The sequence below is a fragment of the Myotis daubentonii genome, chromosome 5, assembly GCF_963259705.1.
Source record: "Myotis daubentonii chromosome 5, mMyoDau2.1, whole genome shotgun sequence".
Taxonomy (NCBI): domain Eukaryota; kingdom Metazoa; phylum Chordata; class Mammalia; order Chiroptera; family Vespertilionidae; genus Myotis; species Myotis daubentonii.
In genome coordinates, this window is record NC_081844.1 from 52,654,314 (window position 1) to 52,667,946 (window position 13,633).

Sequence of the window (13,633 nt, forward strand, 5' to 3'; positions counted from 1 at the left end):
TAGAAGATCAAAGAAGCCATAAATTCCCTTAAGCCAAATCCTTATCCAGAGGAAGGCCTTGACTCTCTTCAATTCTACGAAGGCTGAAAGCAGAGAGGAAACGGCAGAAGGAAAGTTTGAAGCTAGCAGAGGTTGGTTCATGAGGTTTAAAGAAAGTAGCCATCTCCATAAAAAAAGGTTCGAGGTAAGAAAGCAAGTGCTGATGCAGAAGCTGCAGTAAGTTATCCAGAAGGTCTAGCTAAGATAATGAAAATGGCAACACTGAACAACAGATTTTCAATGAGGACAGAACAGCCTTCTACTGGAAGAAGATGCCACCTATGACTGTCATAACTAGCGAGGAGAAGCTAATGTCTGGCTTCAAAGTTTCAAAGGACAGGCTGACTCTCTTGTTAGGCATTAATGCAGCTCCTGACTTTAATTTAAAGCCAACACTCATTTATTATTATGAAACTTGTAGAGTCTTTAAAAATTAAGCTAAATCCACTCTTCCTGCTCTTTATATGTGAAACAACAGTATATCTGTTTACAACATGTTTTACTGAATATTATAAGCTCACTGTTGAGACCTATTGCTCAGAAAAAAAGATTCCTTTCAAAATATAACTGCTCATTGACAATGCACCTGATCACCCAAGAGCTCTGAGGGAGACGTACAAAGAGATTAGTGTTGGCCCTGGCCAGGCAGCTCAGTTGGTTAGAGCGTCATCCCAATATGCCAAGGTTGTGGGTTCAATCCACAATCAGGGCACATACAAGATTCAACCAACCATGCATAAATAAGTGGAACAACAAAGTAACGTTTCTCTCTCTCTCTCTCTCTCTCTCTCTCTCTCCCTCTCTCTCTCTCTCTCTCTCTCTCTCCTTTCTCCCACTTCCTCTCTCTAAAAAAATACAAGAGGGGGATACTAACGTTGTTTTTACGCCTGCTAACACGACATCCATTCTTCAGCCCATGGAGGAGTACTTTTGACTTTCAAGTCTTATTTACAAAATACAGTTCCTATAGCTGGCAGCGATAGTGACGGACCTGCCCAAAGTAAACTGAAAACCTGTTGGAGAGGCTTCACCATTCTCAATGCCACTAAGAACATTCACGATTCATGGGAAGAGGTCAAAATATCAACATTAACAGCAGTTGGGAAGAAGCTGATTCCAACCTTCACGGATGACTTTGAGGGATTCAAGACTTCAGCAGAGGAAATAACTGCAGATGTGGTGGAAATAGCAAGAGAACTAGAATTAGAAGCGGAGCCTAAAGACGGGACTGAATTGCTGCAACCTCACGATGAAACCTAAATGGATAAGGAATTGCTTCTTGTGGATGAGCAAAGAAAGTGGTTTCTTGAGATGGAATCCACTCCTGGTGAAGGTGCTATAAAGACTGCTGAAATGACAACAAAGGATTTAGAATATTACATAAGCTTAGTTGATGAAGCAATGGCAGGGTTTGAGAGCACTGACTCCAATGCTGAAAGTTCTCCTGTGGGTAATATGCTGTCAAACAGCATGGCATGCTACATAGAAATCGTCTGTGAAAGGAGGAGACAATCGATGCAGCAAAGGTAACCGTTGCTTTCTTTTAAGAAATGCCACAGCCACCCCAGCCTTCAACAACCATCACCCTGATCAGTCAGCAGCCCTTGACAGCAAAAAGATCATGACTCGCTGAAGGCTCAAATGATGGTTAACATTTTTTAGCAACAGGGTATTCTAAAATTAAGGTATATACATTGTTTTTAAAAATATAATCTGATTGCACACTTAACAGACTACAGTATAGTGTAAACATAACTTTTCTATGCACTGGGAAACCGAAAACTTTGTGACTCACTTTACTGCTATATTCTCTTTACTGAGGTGTCTGGAACCAAACCTGCAATATCTCTGAGGTATGCCTGTATCATCTTACTACTAAATAGAGATGATTTTTAGTTTGCAATTGCTAAGAATGCTAATAAAGGTACGCCAGTTGCAGGCTACTTATGGAAAATGTAGGAAGCCAAGTGGAATATGTTTCATTTGGGACAAAATTACTACATCATTGAAAAAAGTCTAAATGGAACAAATATTAGTCAATATTGTTTGAATTGCTAAAGCAAAAAAATTAAGATTTTCTTTTGGGTAAAACCTTTCACATTTAATTTTGAAGAGTAGCAGTGACTATATACACAAAATTTAAGACATAATTTCTGGGTTCACAGATTAAAACATTTTCTTTCTATACAGTACTGGTATATATTTCAAGTTCAGAAAGGATTCTAAATGGATTGAGTAAAAATTCATTCCACTGTTTATCACTTTCTCCTGTCCTCAGCTTCACAATATAACTTCAAGTGTATAATTTGCTTCTTAAACTGAAAGGCACATTTGTTTCTCTCCAGCATATCTACATTCTCTTTATGATGTATTGACAATTGGTTTTAATTGGACATAAAGCATTTATTTCTTCATTCAGTCAATAAATGTCTATCTCTTATTTATTATTTGCAAGGTGCTGTAGTAGAGATTACAAAGGAGAGACAAATTAACCAGACAAAAGTTTTATTTTCAAGAAGTCTACAATGTAGTAGAAGACATATGAAATAAATATATATATATGTATATATGTGTATACACACACACACACACACACACACACACAAGTGAATAACAGAAGGCTGAAGTCATTCAGTGCCATGTGAAAGATACAGGTAAAATGATTTGGAAGTTCACAAAAGCTAACCTTAATATTGGCTAAATACCTAGTTAAGACACCATTTTTCTATTCTTTTTTTTTTCTTTTTTGCCAAATTGTTAAACATGTCAAAAGCAATTTTTTAAAAAAAAATCTTTCCCACTTCATTCCAATTACTTTCTAATATATGCCATAAATCACATCATAGAATTTTCAAGTTATCTACACATCTGGCTTAGAAAAGATGGTATTGGAATTGAAAACAATCACAATTTTATGTTAAAAACTTCTAGAGAGAAAGGGAGAGAATGTAACATTTGAACACAAGCCCTTATTAGTCACTGACCTGGAATTTCAGTAATAGAGACTTGAGAAAAGTCACAAGTGACGTCAGGTAAAAGGAAACGCTGAGGATCACCAATCTCATACACTAGCTGCTCAGCCACTGTACCAAAGGAGACCAATCCCCCGGTGCCAGGAGGCTTGGAGAGGATGAACTGTCCATCAGGAAAACATTCCAGTACGGGAAATCCTATATTGTGCCTGGGTGAAAATCAGGGGACACTGTGGTTCACAACAGCCAGGAAGAACACCTCAGGAAAAGATACTACCTTATACCAAACAATACTTTTGATGAGTAACAATAACCCAAAGCTGTGCATTTTAATATTATATATTACCTTTTAAAAATCATGAGATGGCTTATTCATGTGTGATAAGTACTGAGTATGGGTGATGTCTGGGAGCCAAACAGAAAGAAATCACATTGAGAGGAATGGAAGAATATTCAGTATAAAAATTCAGAGAACTGTTTTCAGAAGGTTTGGAAATGGTCTCTAGCTCCTCTTGATGGGAAGTGATGAGAACCCCTATGAGACTGCAGGAGCTGTGACATCTAGAGGGCTGCACATCATTAGATTTCTGCCCCATCAAATTTCTCTGGTCCCTAATAAGTCTCAAAGTGAGCATGGCTTACTCCATTAATGATCATCTGGGTTCTCCCTCCCTCCCTTAATTATAAAGCCAAAATGGTGAAATCTGGGCCTCAGCTCTCAAAGAACCATCCTATATAATAAAAGGGTTATATGCAAATTGACCCTAAAGGCGGAACGACCAGTCGCTATGATGTGCACTCACCACCAGGAGGCAGAGGCTCAACACAGGAGCTGCCCCCTGGTGGTCAGTGTGCTTCCACAGGGGGAGTGCCGCTCAGCCAGAAGCTGGCTCATGGCGGGCCAGCACAGCAGTGGTGGCGGAAGCCTCTCCGGCCTCCATGGCAGCGCTAAGGATGTCTGCCTAATGGCTTAGGACATCCCCCAAGGGCTCCCGGGCTGCCAGAGGGATGTCTGACTGACTTAGGCCTGATCCTCCAGGGAGCGGGCCGAAGCCTTCAGTCAGACATCCCCTGAGGGGTCCCAGACTGCAAGAGGGCGCAGGCGGGGCTGAGGGACCCCCTTCCCCACCCTGAGTGCATTAATTTTCAGGCACTGGGCCTCTAGTTTATTTATAAAGTTGATCTTCTGTTAAGAAGCATAAAGATAAACAAAAAGGGGGATTAAAGGTAATTTAGAGAATGTAGAGTTATAGCTTATGACCCTAGTTTGCTTCTGAAATGGTCATTTAGTAATGTTAAAAATTAAACATGACCTTTAAAAAAAAAATTCCCCACTGATTTTTAGAGGAGGAGGAGGAAGGGGAGGGGGAGGGGGAGGGGGAAGAAATAGTGAAAACAATAAAATAAAAATGAACACTTTATTAAAAACTTGATTAAAAACTTACTACATATCACTCATAATAATGCAATGACAATAGATATTACCAGCACCCTAATTCTGCAGATGGATGAATTGAAGCACATAAAGGCTGAGTAACTTGTCCCATCTCATGGAGTAGGAAGTAGTAGAACCAGGACTCCAAGCAATGTCTCTAGAGATTATGCTCCTTGATTGTTATTCTGGGCTAAGAGATGCAGCTGATAATTGTAGGAATGCAAAGATCCATGCCCTTAAAGAGCTTACAACCTAGTTGAACAGATACGGCCAATATGATGAAATCTAGGATCTCAGGTTTCTGACAGGTCAATAATCTGTTTCACAATTGAAAAGCTGTTGTACTGGAAGCAAGAGGCATGGAAACCGCCGAAACCAGTTTGGCTCAGTGGATAGAGCGTCGGCCTGCGGACTGAGGGTCCCGGGTTCGATTCCGGTCAGGGGCATGTACCTGGGTTGCGGGCACATCCCCAGTGGGAGATGTGCAGGAGGCAGCTGATCGATGTTTCTCTCTCATCGATGTTTCTTGGCTCTCTATCTCTCTCCCTTCCTCTCTCTGTAAAAAATCAATAAAATATATTAAAAAAAAAAAAGAGGCATGGAAACCAATTAGAAGACTACTAGAGGCCCAGTGCACAGGGCGCGGGGGGGGGGGGGGCGGGTAGGCGGGAGGGCGGGGTGCTCCCTCAGCCTGGACTGTGCCCTCTCACAGTCCAGGACCCCTCAGGGGATGTCCGCCTGCTGGCTTAGGGGTGCGGGCCTTAGCTGGCAGGCAAGCAGCGAGCCCTGCTTGTGGCTGAGTGGCACTCCCCCTGTAGGAGCACACTGACCACCAGGGGGCATCTTCCACATTGAGCGTCTGCCCACTGGTGGTCAGTGCATGTCATAGTGACCAGTTGTTCGGCCATTCAGTCCATTTGCATATTACCCTTTTATTATATAGGATAAGATAGTCTTCAGAATCTTGATAAGAAACCTACCAATGTGGATAAATATGAAAGGAAGTGAAAGATATTATGGATTGAAAACTGACCTTATTGAAAATTGATGAGATAAAGGGAGCCTATGGAAGAGAAAAAAAGATCACCATATACTAGGTCAGTGGGAGACCGACCATATCACTCTCAAAATGTACAAGTCTTGCCTGGCTGGTGTGGCTCAGTGGTGGAATGTCAAACTATGAACCAGGAGGTCACAGTTCAATTCCCAGTCTGGGCACATTCCTGGGTTGCAGGCTTGATTTTACAATGGGGATGTGCAGGAGGTGACCAATGATTCTCTCCCATCATTGATGTTTCTAGCTCTCTCTTCCTCTCCCCTCCTCTCTGAAATCAATAAAAATATATATTTTTAAAAATAGAAGTCTTCAATACAGGCTGATGAGTTTAAGGTAAGAATAAAATTATAAACAAAAGCAAATCTATTCAGATATTCCTAGTAGAGTTGTGTGCAGGGCAGGAGATATAAATCTGGAAGTCATCTGCTCCCATGCCAATGTCAACACTTTAAAAGCAGATGAGCATTCTAAGGGAGAGAATCCAGACCGGTAAGAGCAAAGGGCTGAGGACACATGTCCCATTGGTGTCCTAAGTCTCATGTTTTATTGCTTCCTATTAGTCTGGTACCATAAGAAGCCCAGGAAGAGGAGAAGGAAAAATTAGAAAGAAGAGTGAGCAGCACCTGCCTAGCTCCAGACAAAGTTAAGAGGAAGAGTGGGCAACAAGACTTGAAAGAGATTGCCACTGACTAGACTGACAGGGGTCTGAAAAGTCGTCTATAGATTTTTAATTTACACTAGAGGCAAAGGCCTATGCACTCTAAGCTTCTTATTAGTAAGTTGGCTCATGTTGTAGAGCTGAGATCAAGAGACTTCTAACAACACAGCCCTAGATGGAATAGGATGATAGAAAAAGTAATTTACCAGCATGTTCTGAAATTTCAAGGTTCCAGTATATTTAGTGTGTTTAATCCTAAGAAAGCGAGACTCTATTTCTATTTTAGGTACTGTATTCGTTTCCTAGGGCTGACAAGCAGGGTGAAGCTCTCTTGACGGCTCTAGGGGAGAATCCTTCCTTGTCCTTTTCCTAGCTTCAGGCGTTCCTTGGTTTGTGGATGCATCACCCAATTCTTTCTTTACAGGATCTTTACATTGTTTTCCCTCTGTATGTGTCTTCCACTAGCTCCAAATTTCTTTTTATAAGAACAAAAGTCCTTTGGGATTAGAGCCCACCCTACTGATCTCATTTTGACTTGATTACCACTGCAAAGACCCTATTTCCAAATGAGGTCACATTCTAAGGTACTGGGGGCTAGAACTGCAACATTTCTTTGGGGAGTATAATTCAACCCCAAATAGGTACATAGCTCAGCCTAATAATAAACTGGAGGCCATAATAAAGTATCATATGTTATTTTAGGGAAGTATGATTATTAACATGCCAAAAAGAATTCTCCTGAAACTTAGCTCTGGATCCTAATAAGGTAATGATGGCTAGGGTATAAAGTCTGTCTGTGTTTCACAATACAAATAAAATGTAATATACAATACAAATAAAAACAATTCAAAATTTAAAATAACAATAATTATAGTTTCATAAACAGAAAATCCTATATAATAAAAGACTGATATGCAAATCGACTGAACAGCAGAACAACCAGTCACTATGACACACACTGACCACCTGGGGGCAGACGCTCAATGCAGGAGCTGCCTCCTGGTGGTCAGTGCGCTCCCACAAGGGAAGCGCCGCTCAGCCAGAAGCCGGGCTCATGGCTGGTAAGCACAGCAGCAGTGGCGGGAGCCTCTCCCACCACTAAGGACCCCTTGGGGGATGTCCGCTGAGAGGTCCTGGACTGCGAGAGGGTGCAGGCCAGGCTGAGGGACACCCCTCCCTCCAGTGCACGAATGTCGTGCACTGGGCCTCTAGTAAAATTTATAAATGTAGATGTTATGTGCCATGCTATAACATATGTTATACAAAATATAGCTCCTTACCAGTCTGGTACCAAATGCCAATCTGTGAATATTCCACCAGTACTCTGAGCACCACATTCAATGAGATGGCCTGCAAGGCTACAAAACAAAACAAAAAAATAGCATTAATATGGTGAGCAAAATTTTCAATGCCTTCCCAGATATAAAATAATACTATAAATAAAATTTTATATTTGAAGGTATTGTCATAAAAGTGAGAAAAACCTTGGCCATTTTGTTTTTGTTTGTTTTTAAAAACTAGGGTAATGACGCAGAAAGGCTAATCTGGAATAACAGAAAATGGCCTGGTTGGAGACTCATAGGAATCTAGGCCAAGTGAGAGACTGATCAAAATGGGACTAATGCATTACTGGTAAGGTTGTGAGAATTAACTGAAATAAAAACATGTGAAAGCATCATGAAAATTGCAAAGTGCTTCAACATGTAAGTTATTACCAGGCTTAAAGTGTGACATTAAATTGTCATTATATTATAGAACTAGGGGCCTGGTGCATGAAGATTCATGCACAGGGGTGGGGGTGGGGGTCCCTCAGCCCGACATGCACCCTCTCCAATCTGGGAGCCCTCAGGGGAGCCCTCTCCAATCTGGGAGTTTCTGTTTGTCTTTGCAATCATATGAATGAATTGTCTGAGACTCCCAACCCAGTTTGGTTTGTTGCTCACAGAATAATAGAGGTATTTTTTTTTCTTTGCTTCACTGGTGGAGATTTCCTGGAAGTTTTAGGATATTGACCCTTTAAATTTTCCTAGACACTAATTTTACTTGTGTCTCACCTTTGCTTTCCCTCCATCCCCCACCGCAACAGTAACTTGCTCCAGGCTCACTTTGCTCTAGTGTCTAGGACAGTGGTTCTCAACCTGTGGGTCGCAACCCCTTTGGTGGTTGAACGACCCTTTCACAGGGATCGCCTAAGACCATCCTGCATATCAGATATTTACATTATGATTCATAACAGTAGCTACATTACAGTTATGAAGTAGCAATGAAAATAACTTTATGGTTGGGTCACAACATGAGGAGCTGTATTTAAAGGGCCAGAAGGTTGATAACCACTGCTCTAGGAGATCCGTCTGCTACCAGAACTATGATTCCCAGCATTCCTGGTGCTCCCCATGCTCTGAGCTTCTGCTTCCAGTTTCTGGGGTTGCCATCAGAACTACTATTCCCAAAATTCCTGGTGCTTCCCGCGCTGGGAGCAACCAAGAGAACCATGGCCTTCCAAGCCTCCAGCTCTCCTGCTCTGCTCTCTGCCCAGTGACTGAGGGAGCCACATCCCCCCAAGGGAGTAACCGAGGGAACAACGTCCCCCCAAGCTGCCAGCTCTCCCGCTTCTGCTCTCCACCCAGCACCTGTGTATGCAAATTAACCCACCATCTTTGTCAGGTTAATTTGCATATTCACCTTGATTGGGTGGTGAGCATAGCGAAGGGATGGTCAATTTACATGTTTCTCTTTTATTATATAGGATAGGGGAGAAAATATGTAAAATATTACCATCCTATTTGATATGTTAATGGACAAAAACTTATCAATGTATCTACTATTAAAATTTCCTCTTCAAAAATCTGAAAGATCTGAAGCTCTTTATAGAGTTGACAACATGGGAAAATAAAACACTCTGGATTTTAGTTATTTGGCCTGTGTGAACCCAGGCTCCACCACATAACTAGTTCTGTGACTTTGGGCAACTTTCATAACCCTAATGTGTATCAGTTCCCTCATCTCTCAAATGGGAATAACATCTGCCTAATAAGTAAATTGTGAGAATAAAAAATAACTTTGTGAAGTGCCTATTAAATCACATAGTAGGTAGGCACTCAATAATAAACGATGGTTGCTTAAAATTTCTTCAATCAATGGTTACTTTGTTTCACAAAATTTCTTTAATCTTTGTAGGGGACATCTTTCTTCAGCTTTAAAACTCTGTAGTATTAAAGAAATACAATTATGTTCAGTTTAAAATGTATTTAGGGTGAACTGCCAGACACACATATCTTAATTTCTGAAAAGCTTAAGTAAATTTTACTGTAATGTAGTTAAAAGAGGAAAATCACTACTAATATTATTAGACTTACCTTCCAGCAGCTAATAAGTCAAAGTCATTGCTTTTCCAACCAAACTATGAGGGGAAAAAAGACACCCACAAAAATTAATTATTTTATTTATAATTCACCCATTAGATATAGAATCTTTACATAGTATGTGTTTGATCAGTCCCCTACTTGATCTAAAGTATAACTCAAGATTACTGCATAGATTCAAATACAAAATTATATGGAGAAACTAACAAAAACCTCTCAGAAAAACATGAAGTAGAATTTTGCTCTGGACAAGATGGAATAACCTGGATCTATTTTAAACTAATGCCTGAAACCACAAAAAAGCCAGGTAACATATATGAAACCACAGTGTTTAAGACATTGGACATCAGGCAACAGAAACTAGTGACCTCTAACTAAGAAGTTGAAACACATGAGATGGGCCTATGATTGAGTTTCCAAGCCCCGTGCTGGGACGGGGAATCGAAATGGAAGCTGGCAGGATCCCTGAGTTAAGGAGCTGAGAGTCGAGGGAGACCACGATGACTAGAGTTGGCGGGATAGAATACCACAAAGAGAGAACAGTACAGACAGAGAACTTTAGAGATCTTCACAGGACTCCTTGTTAAGTAGGCAGCCAAGAACTAGAGATAATGATAAATACTGGAAGCCTCTTGAGTATACATAGCATACAATTTGCTCCAAGTAGTAGCAAAACCAACATTACAAAGAACAGTACTTCCTGAGTGGGAGGAAGAAAAGAGAGGAAGAGCTAGGCCCTAAAGAGATGAATGGATTGGAAAAGGGAGGGAAGGAAGAGTCCACTGGAGGAATAGCTGGGCCCAAAGGTACATGGATTTGAGGACCAATATGAGGGCTTTAGAAGCAGCCTCCCACGGGAGAGTGCAGACTTAAAACTAGAGAACACAATTTAAAAAAAACAAAGTTAGACTGGGTTGAGTCTGAATGGATGAACAGGGAGATCCAAGAAGCCTAAGGGATGGCTCATTCTATCTCTATAACACAATTATAATTTTCTCTCCATATGTAGAGAAAGAGCCTCCACTGCCCTTGAGAAGTTGGATTTGACTTGAGAATATTTTACAACAAAGAACCTCAAGCCCCTAAGGCAGTGGTTCTCAACCTATGGGTCGTGACCATCGGTTTAATACAGTTTCTCATGTTGTGGTGACCCCCGACCATAAAATTATTTTTGTTGCTACTTCATAACTGTAATTTTGCTACTGTGATGAATCGTAATGTAAATATCTGATATGTCATATGTGTTTTCCAATGGTCACAACCCACAGGTTGAGAACTGCTGCAAGGGATTAAATGGAGGCACACTAAGAACTAGGAATTTGACCAGGGAGGGGTCAATACACCTATTTTTAGAAAAAAATTACTATTAAAAAATTAGCATAAGCGAAGTAGTCCCCAAACATATAGTAGTGTTCTCAAACTCTTAAGATTCTAAAGGATCCCAAGGTATTGAATAAAAGGCTGCAGGAGTTATTACACCAACCACACACACACATATAAGCCAGTTTCACATGGTCACCTCTGAATAACTTAGTTAACAACAACAAAATATTCTACCATATTTTAATGAACATCATTATATAAAATCAAATTTGAAATTCACTGTGTGCCTTTTGGTACACTAGACATATTAGACCTCTATTAGGAAAGCAATTTATTTACTTTTGGCTTGTTTTTAATATTTAGAGCTTAACAAATTGGCACCTGAACACACTTTGTAATGGCCAAAGAAAATTACATGCGTGTTAGTAAGCAAAACAAAGATGATAAGCTCAAGGTGACGAGTGTGTTCTCCCCATCAGCTTACCTCGTGAATGAGGGGTCCCAGCACGAGAGCACTGTCCACGCAGCGCCCCGTCAGAACAATGTCGGCACCGAGGTCCAGGGCCCTGCTTATGGGTCTTGCTCTTTGGGAAACAGATCATCCCTGTTATTGTTTTCCACCCAAGTCAGATTAAAGCTTTTGATTAAACAACAACAACAACAACAAAAAACCACAACTGCTTATCGTTTTGTCCAATGACTCAAGTATATTTCAACTAATTCCAGGCATTAAATGATGTGGACAAAAACACTCTCCTAGATACTTCCATTCATATTATTATTTTTAAATCAGTATTTCCTGTGTAGCTGTTTATCAAGTGTTCTGTCAACGTTCACCCCTTATACAATGCCGGTTTGGCTGGGCATACATTTCTAGAATGTCAGTTATTTTACTTCATGGAGACTACTTCACAATCTCCTGGTATCCAATTTTGTTGTTGAGAGGTGTGTTATCAGTCTAAGTATTGATGCTTGTGTACTGCCTTTCTCTTTGGATGCTCTTACAATCTTAGTTTTCGGTTTTAGACAGTTGCATGGTATTATATCTTTTTGTTTAATCTGCTTGGGGTTGACTCTCCTTCTTGACCCTGTGGATAAATATGTCTCATCAACCCTCAATAATTCCCAGCCATTATCTCTGGACATTGCTTTCCCCTATCCTACATAATAAATGGCTAATATGCAAATCGACCAAATAGCGGAATGACTGATTGCTATGACATGCACTGACCACCAGGGGGCAGACCTTAAGCAGGGGCTGCCCCCTGGTGGTCAGTGTACTCCCACAGGGGGAGCACTGCTCAGCCAGAAGCCCTGAGCCAGGTTCATGGCTGGTGAGTGCAGCGGCAGTGGTGGGAGTCCCTCCCGCCTCCATGGCAGCACTAAGGATGTCCTACTGCTGGCTTAGGCCTGCTCTCTCTGGAGAGTGTGCCTAAGCCAGCAATAGGACATCTCCTGAGGGCTCCCAGACTGCGAGAGGGCGCAGGCCGGGCTGAGGGACCCCCCCCTACCCAAGTGCATGAATTTCATGCACCGGACCTCTAGTTCTTTATATTCGCTTCTCTCACTCTTAGATAGGACGTTAGACCTTACAATTCTATCCACGAATCTCAAACTTCTATTTCATTTTCTATCTCTTTAACCTGGGCTGATCTCAGTAAATTTTATCAGATCCATTTTTCCAATTCATTAATCTTCCATTAATTGTATCTAATCTGCTGTTTAATTCACCCATTAAAATTTTATTTCAATGACTATATGTTTGATTAATAAAGTTCATTTGGTTTCTATTCAAATCCATCTAGGCCTTCTTTGAAAGCTTGATCCCTGCTCTGGTTTTTATTCCATCTTCATTTCTTTAAACATCTTTAACATGCTTATAGCATTCTGCATCAAAACATTCCAGTTTATGAATTCCATGGGCATTTACATTTTTTTGGAATTTCAGACTGTGAACTCCTATTACGTTTGGTGAGGCTTTATTTGTGGAGCAGCCTCTTTTGAGGGAACATCTGGATTTGCATTTGCTTCTGCCAGATGTACTGGTGATATTAGCACCCATAAACTTTTTAACTCCCAAGGCTTACAATTAAATTCCTCTTTCTGTCCTGTTATTGGTTTAGATAGGTCAAGGGGACACTGTAGCAGCGACAGTTGTCAAAGAATGTCTGCCTCCTTTACTCAGGCCTATTGTCTGGCCTGGAAGCTGCAAATTATGGTGATTCTTGAGAAAGTCCTGTGGATATTCCTAAGAGTTTCTGCTCCTACCTGGCATACTGGGGAAAAGCTTTTGAAATGGCCAACGCTTTGAAGCCACAAGTGTCCATCTATATTTGAAAGGATGGAAGGGAGGGCAGGAGGAATAAGGGACATAAGAGAAAAGACCTTACCCAAGGTACACATTCATGCTTTCAATGGTGTCTGGAAATTTCTTCCCACTCTCCATATCTGTGATAGTGGATCCTTGCAGAGCCTCCTTCTATAAATATTTTACAAAAATAGTTTAAACCTTTATTCACAGAGAGCTTACTTGTATTATACAAAAGTAGAGTTACAGTTGTTCATTTGAAAAATAATACAATAATTAATAAATAATAGAAGAATAAATTGTGTTTTGTGCACTCACAATTGTAAACCTACTTTTGCCCCATCCTGTATATGCTAAACAACAAGAACATGTAATAGATAAGTAGACTCCTATACATTTCATTATTGGGATGAAGAAAGTAATATATTTAAAAAGTTATTCTGTATATTCTATTTCAGGCATTTTTCATACAGTGTTTC

General features: G+C 40.7%; 1 protein-coding gene across 3 annotated transcripts in view; it reads right to left on the reverse strand.

Annotated features, from left to right (window-relative positions):
- The window catches only part of LOC132235447 (uncharacterized), an 85,062-nt gene that overhangs the window by 58,607 nt on the left and 12,822 nt on the right, over nucleotides 1-13,633 (reverse strand). For all 3 annotated transcript variants that reach the window (XM_059697785.1, XM_059697784.1, XM_059697786.1), the window contains exons 5-9: nucleotides 13,237-13,325; nucleotides 11,331-11,430; nucleotides 9,518-9,561; nucleotides 7,442-7,519; nucleotides 3,024-3,220 (exon numbers count right to left, since the gene is read on the reverse strand). In XM_059697785.1, the coding sequence (XP_059553768.1) occupies nucleotides 3,024-3,220; nucleotides 7,442-7,519; nucleotides 9,518-9,561; nucleotides 11,331-11,430; nucleotides 13,237-13,325 (508 nt within the window). The remainder of the gene's footprint in view (nucleotides 1-3,023; nucleotides 3,221-7,441; nucleotides 7,520-9,517; nucleotides 9,562-11,330; nucleotides 11,431-13,236; nucleotides 13,326-13,633) is intronic.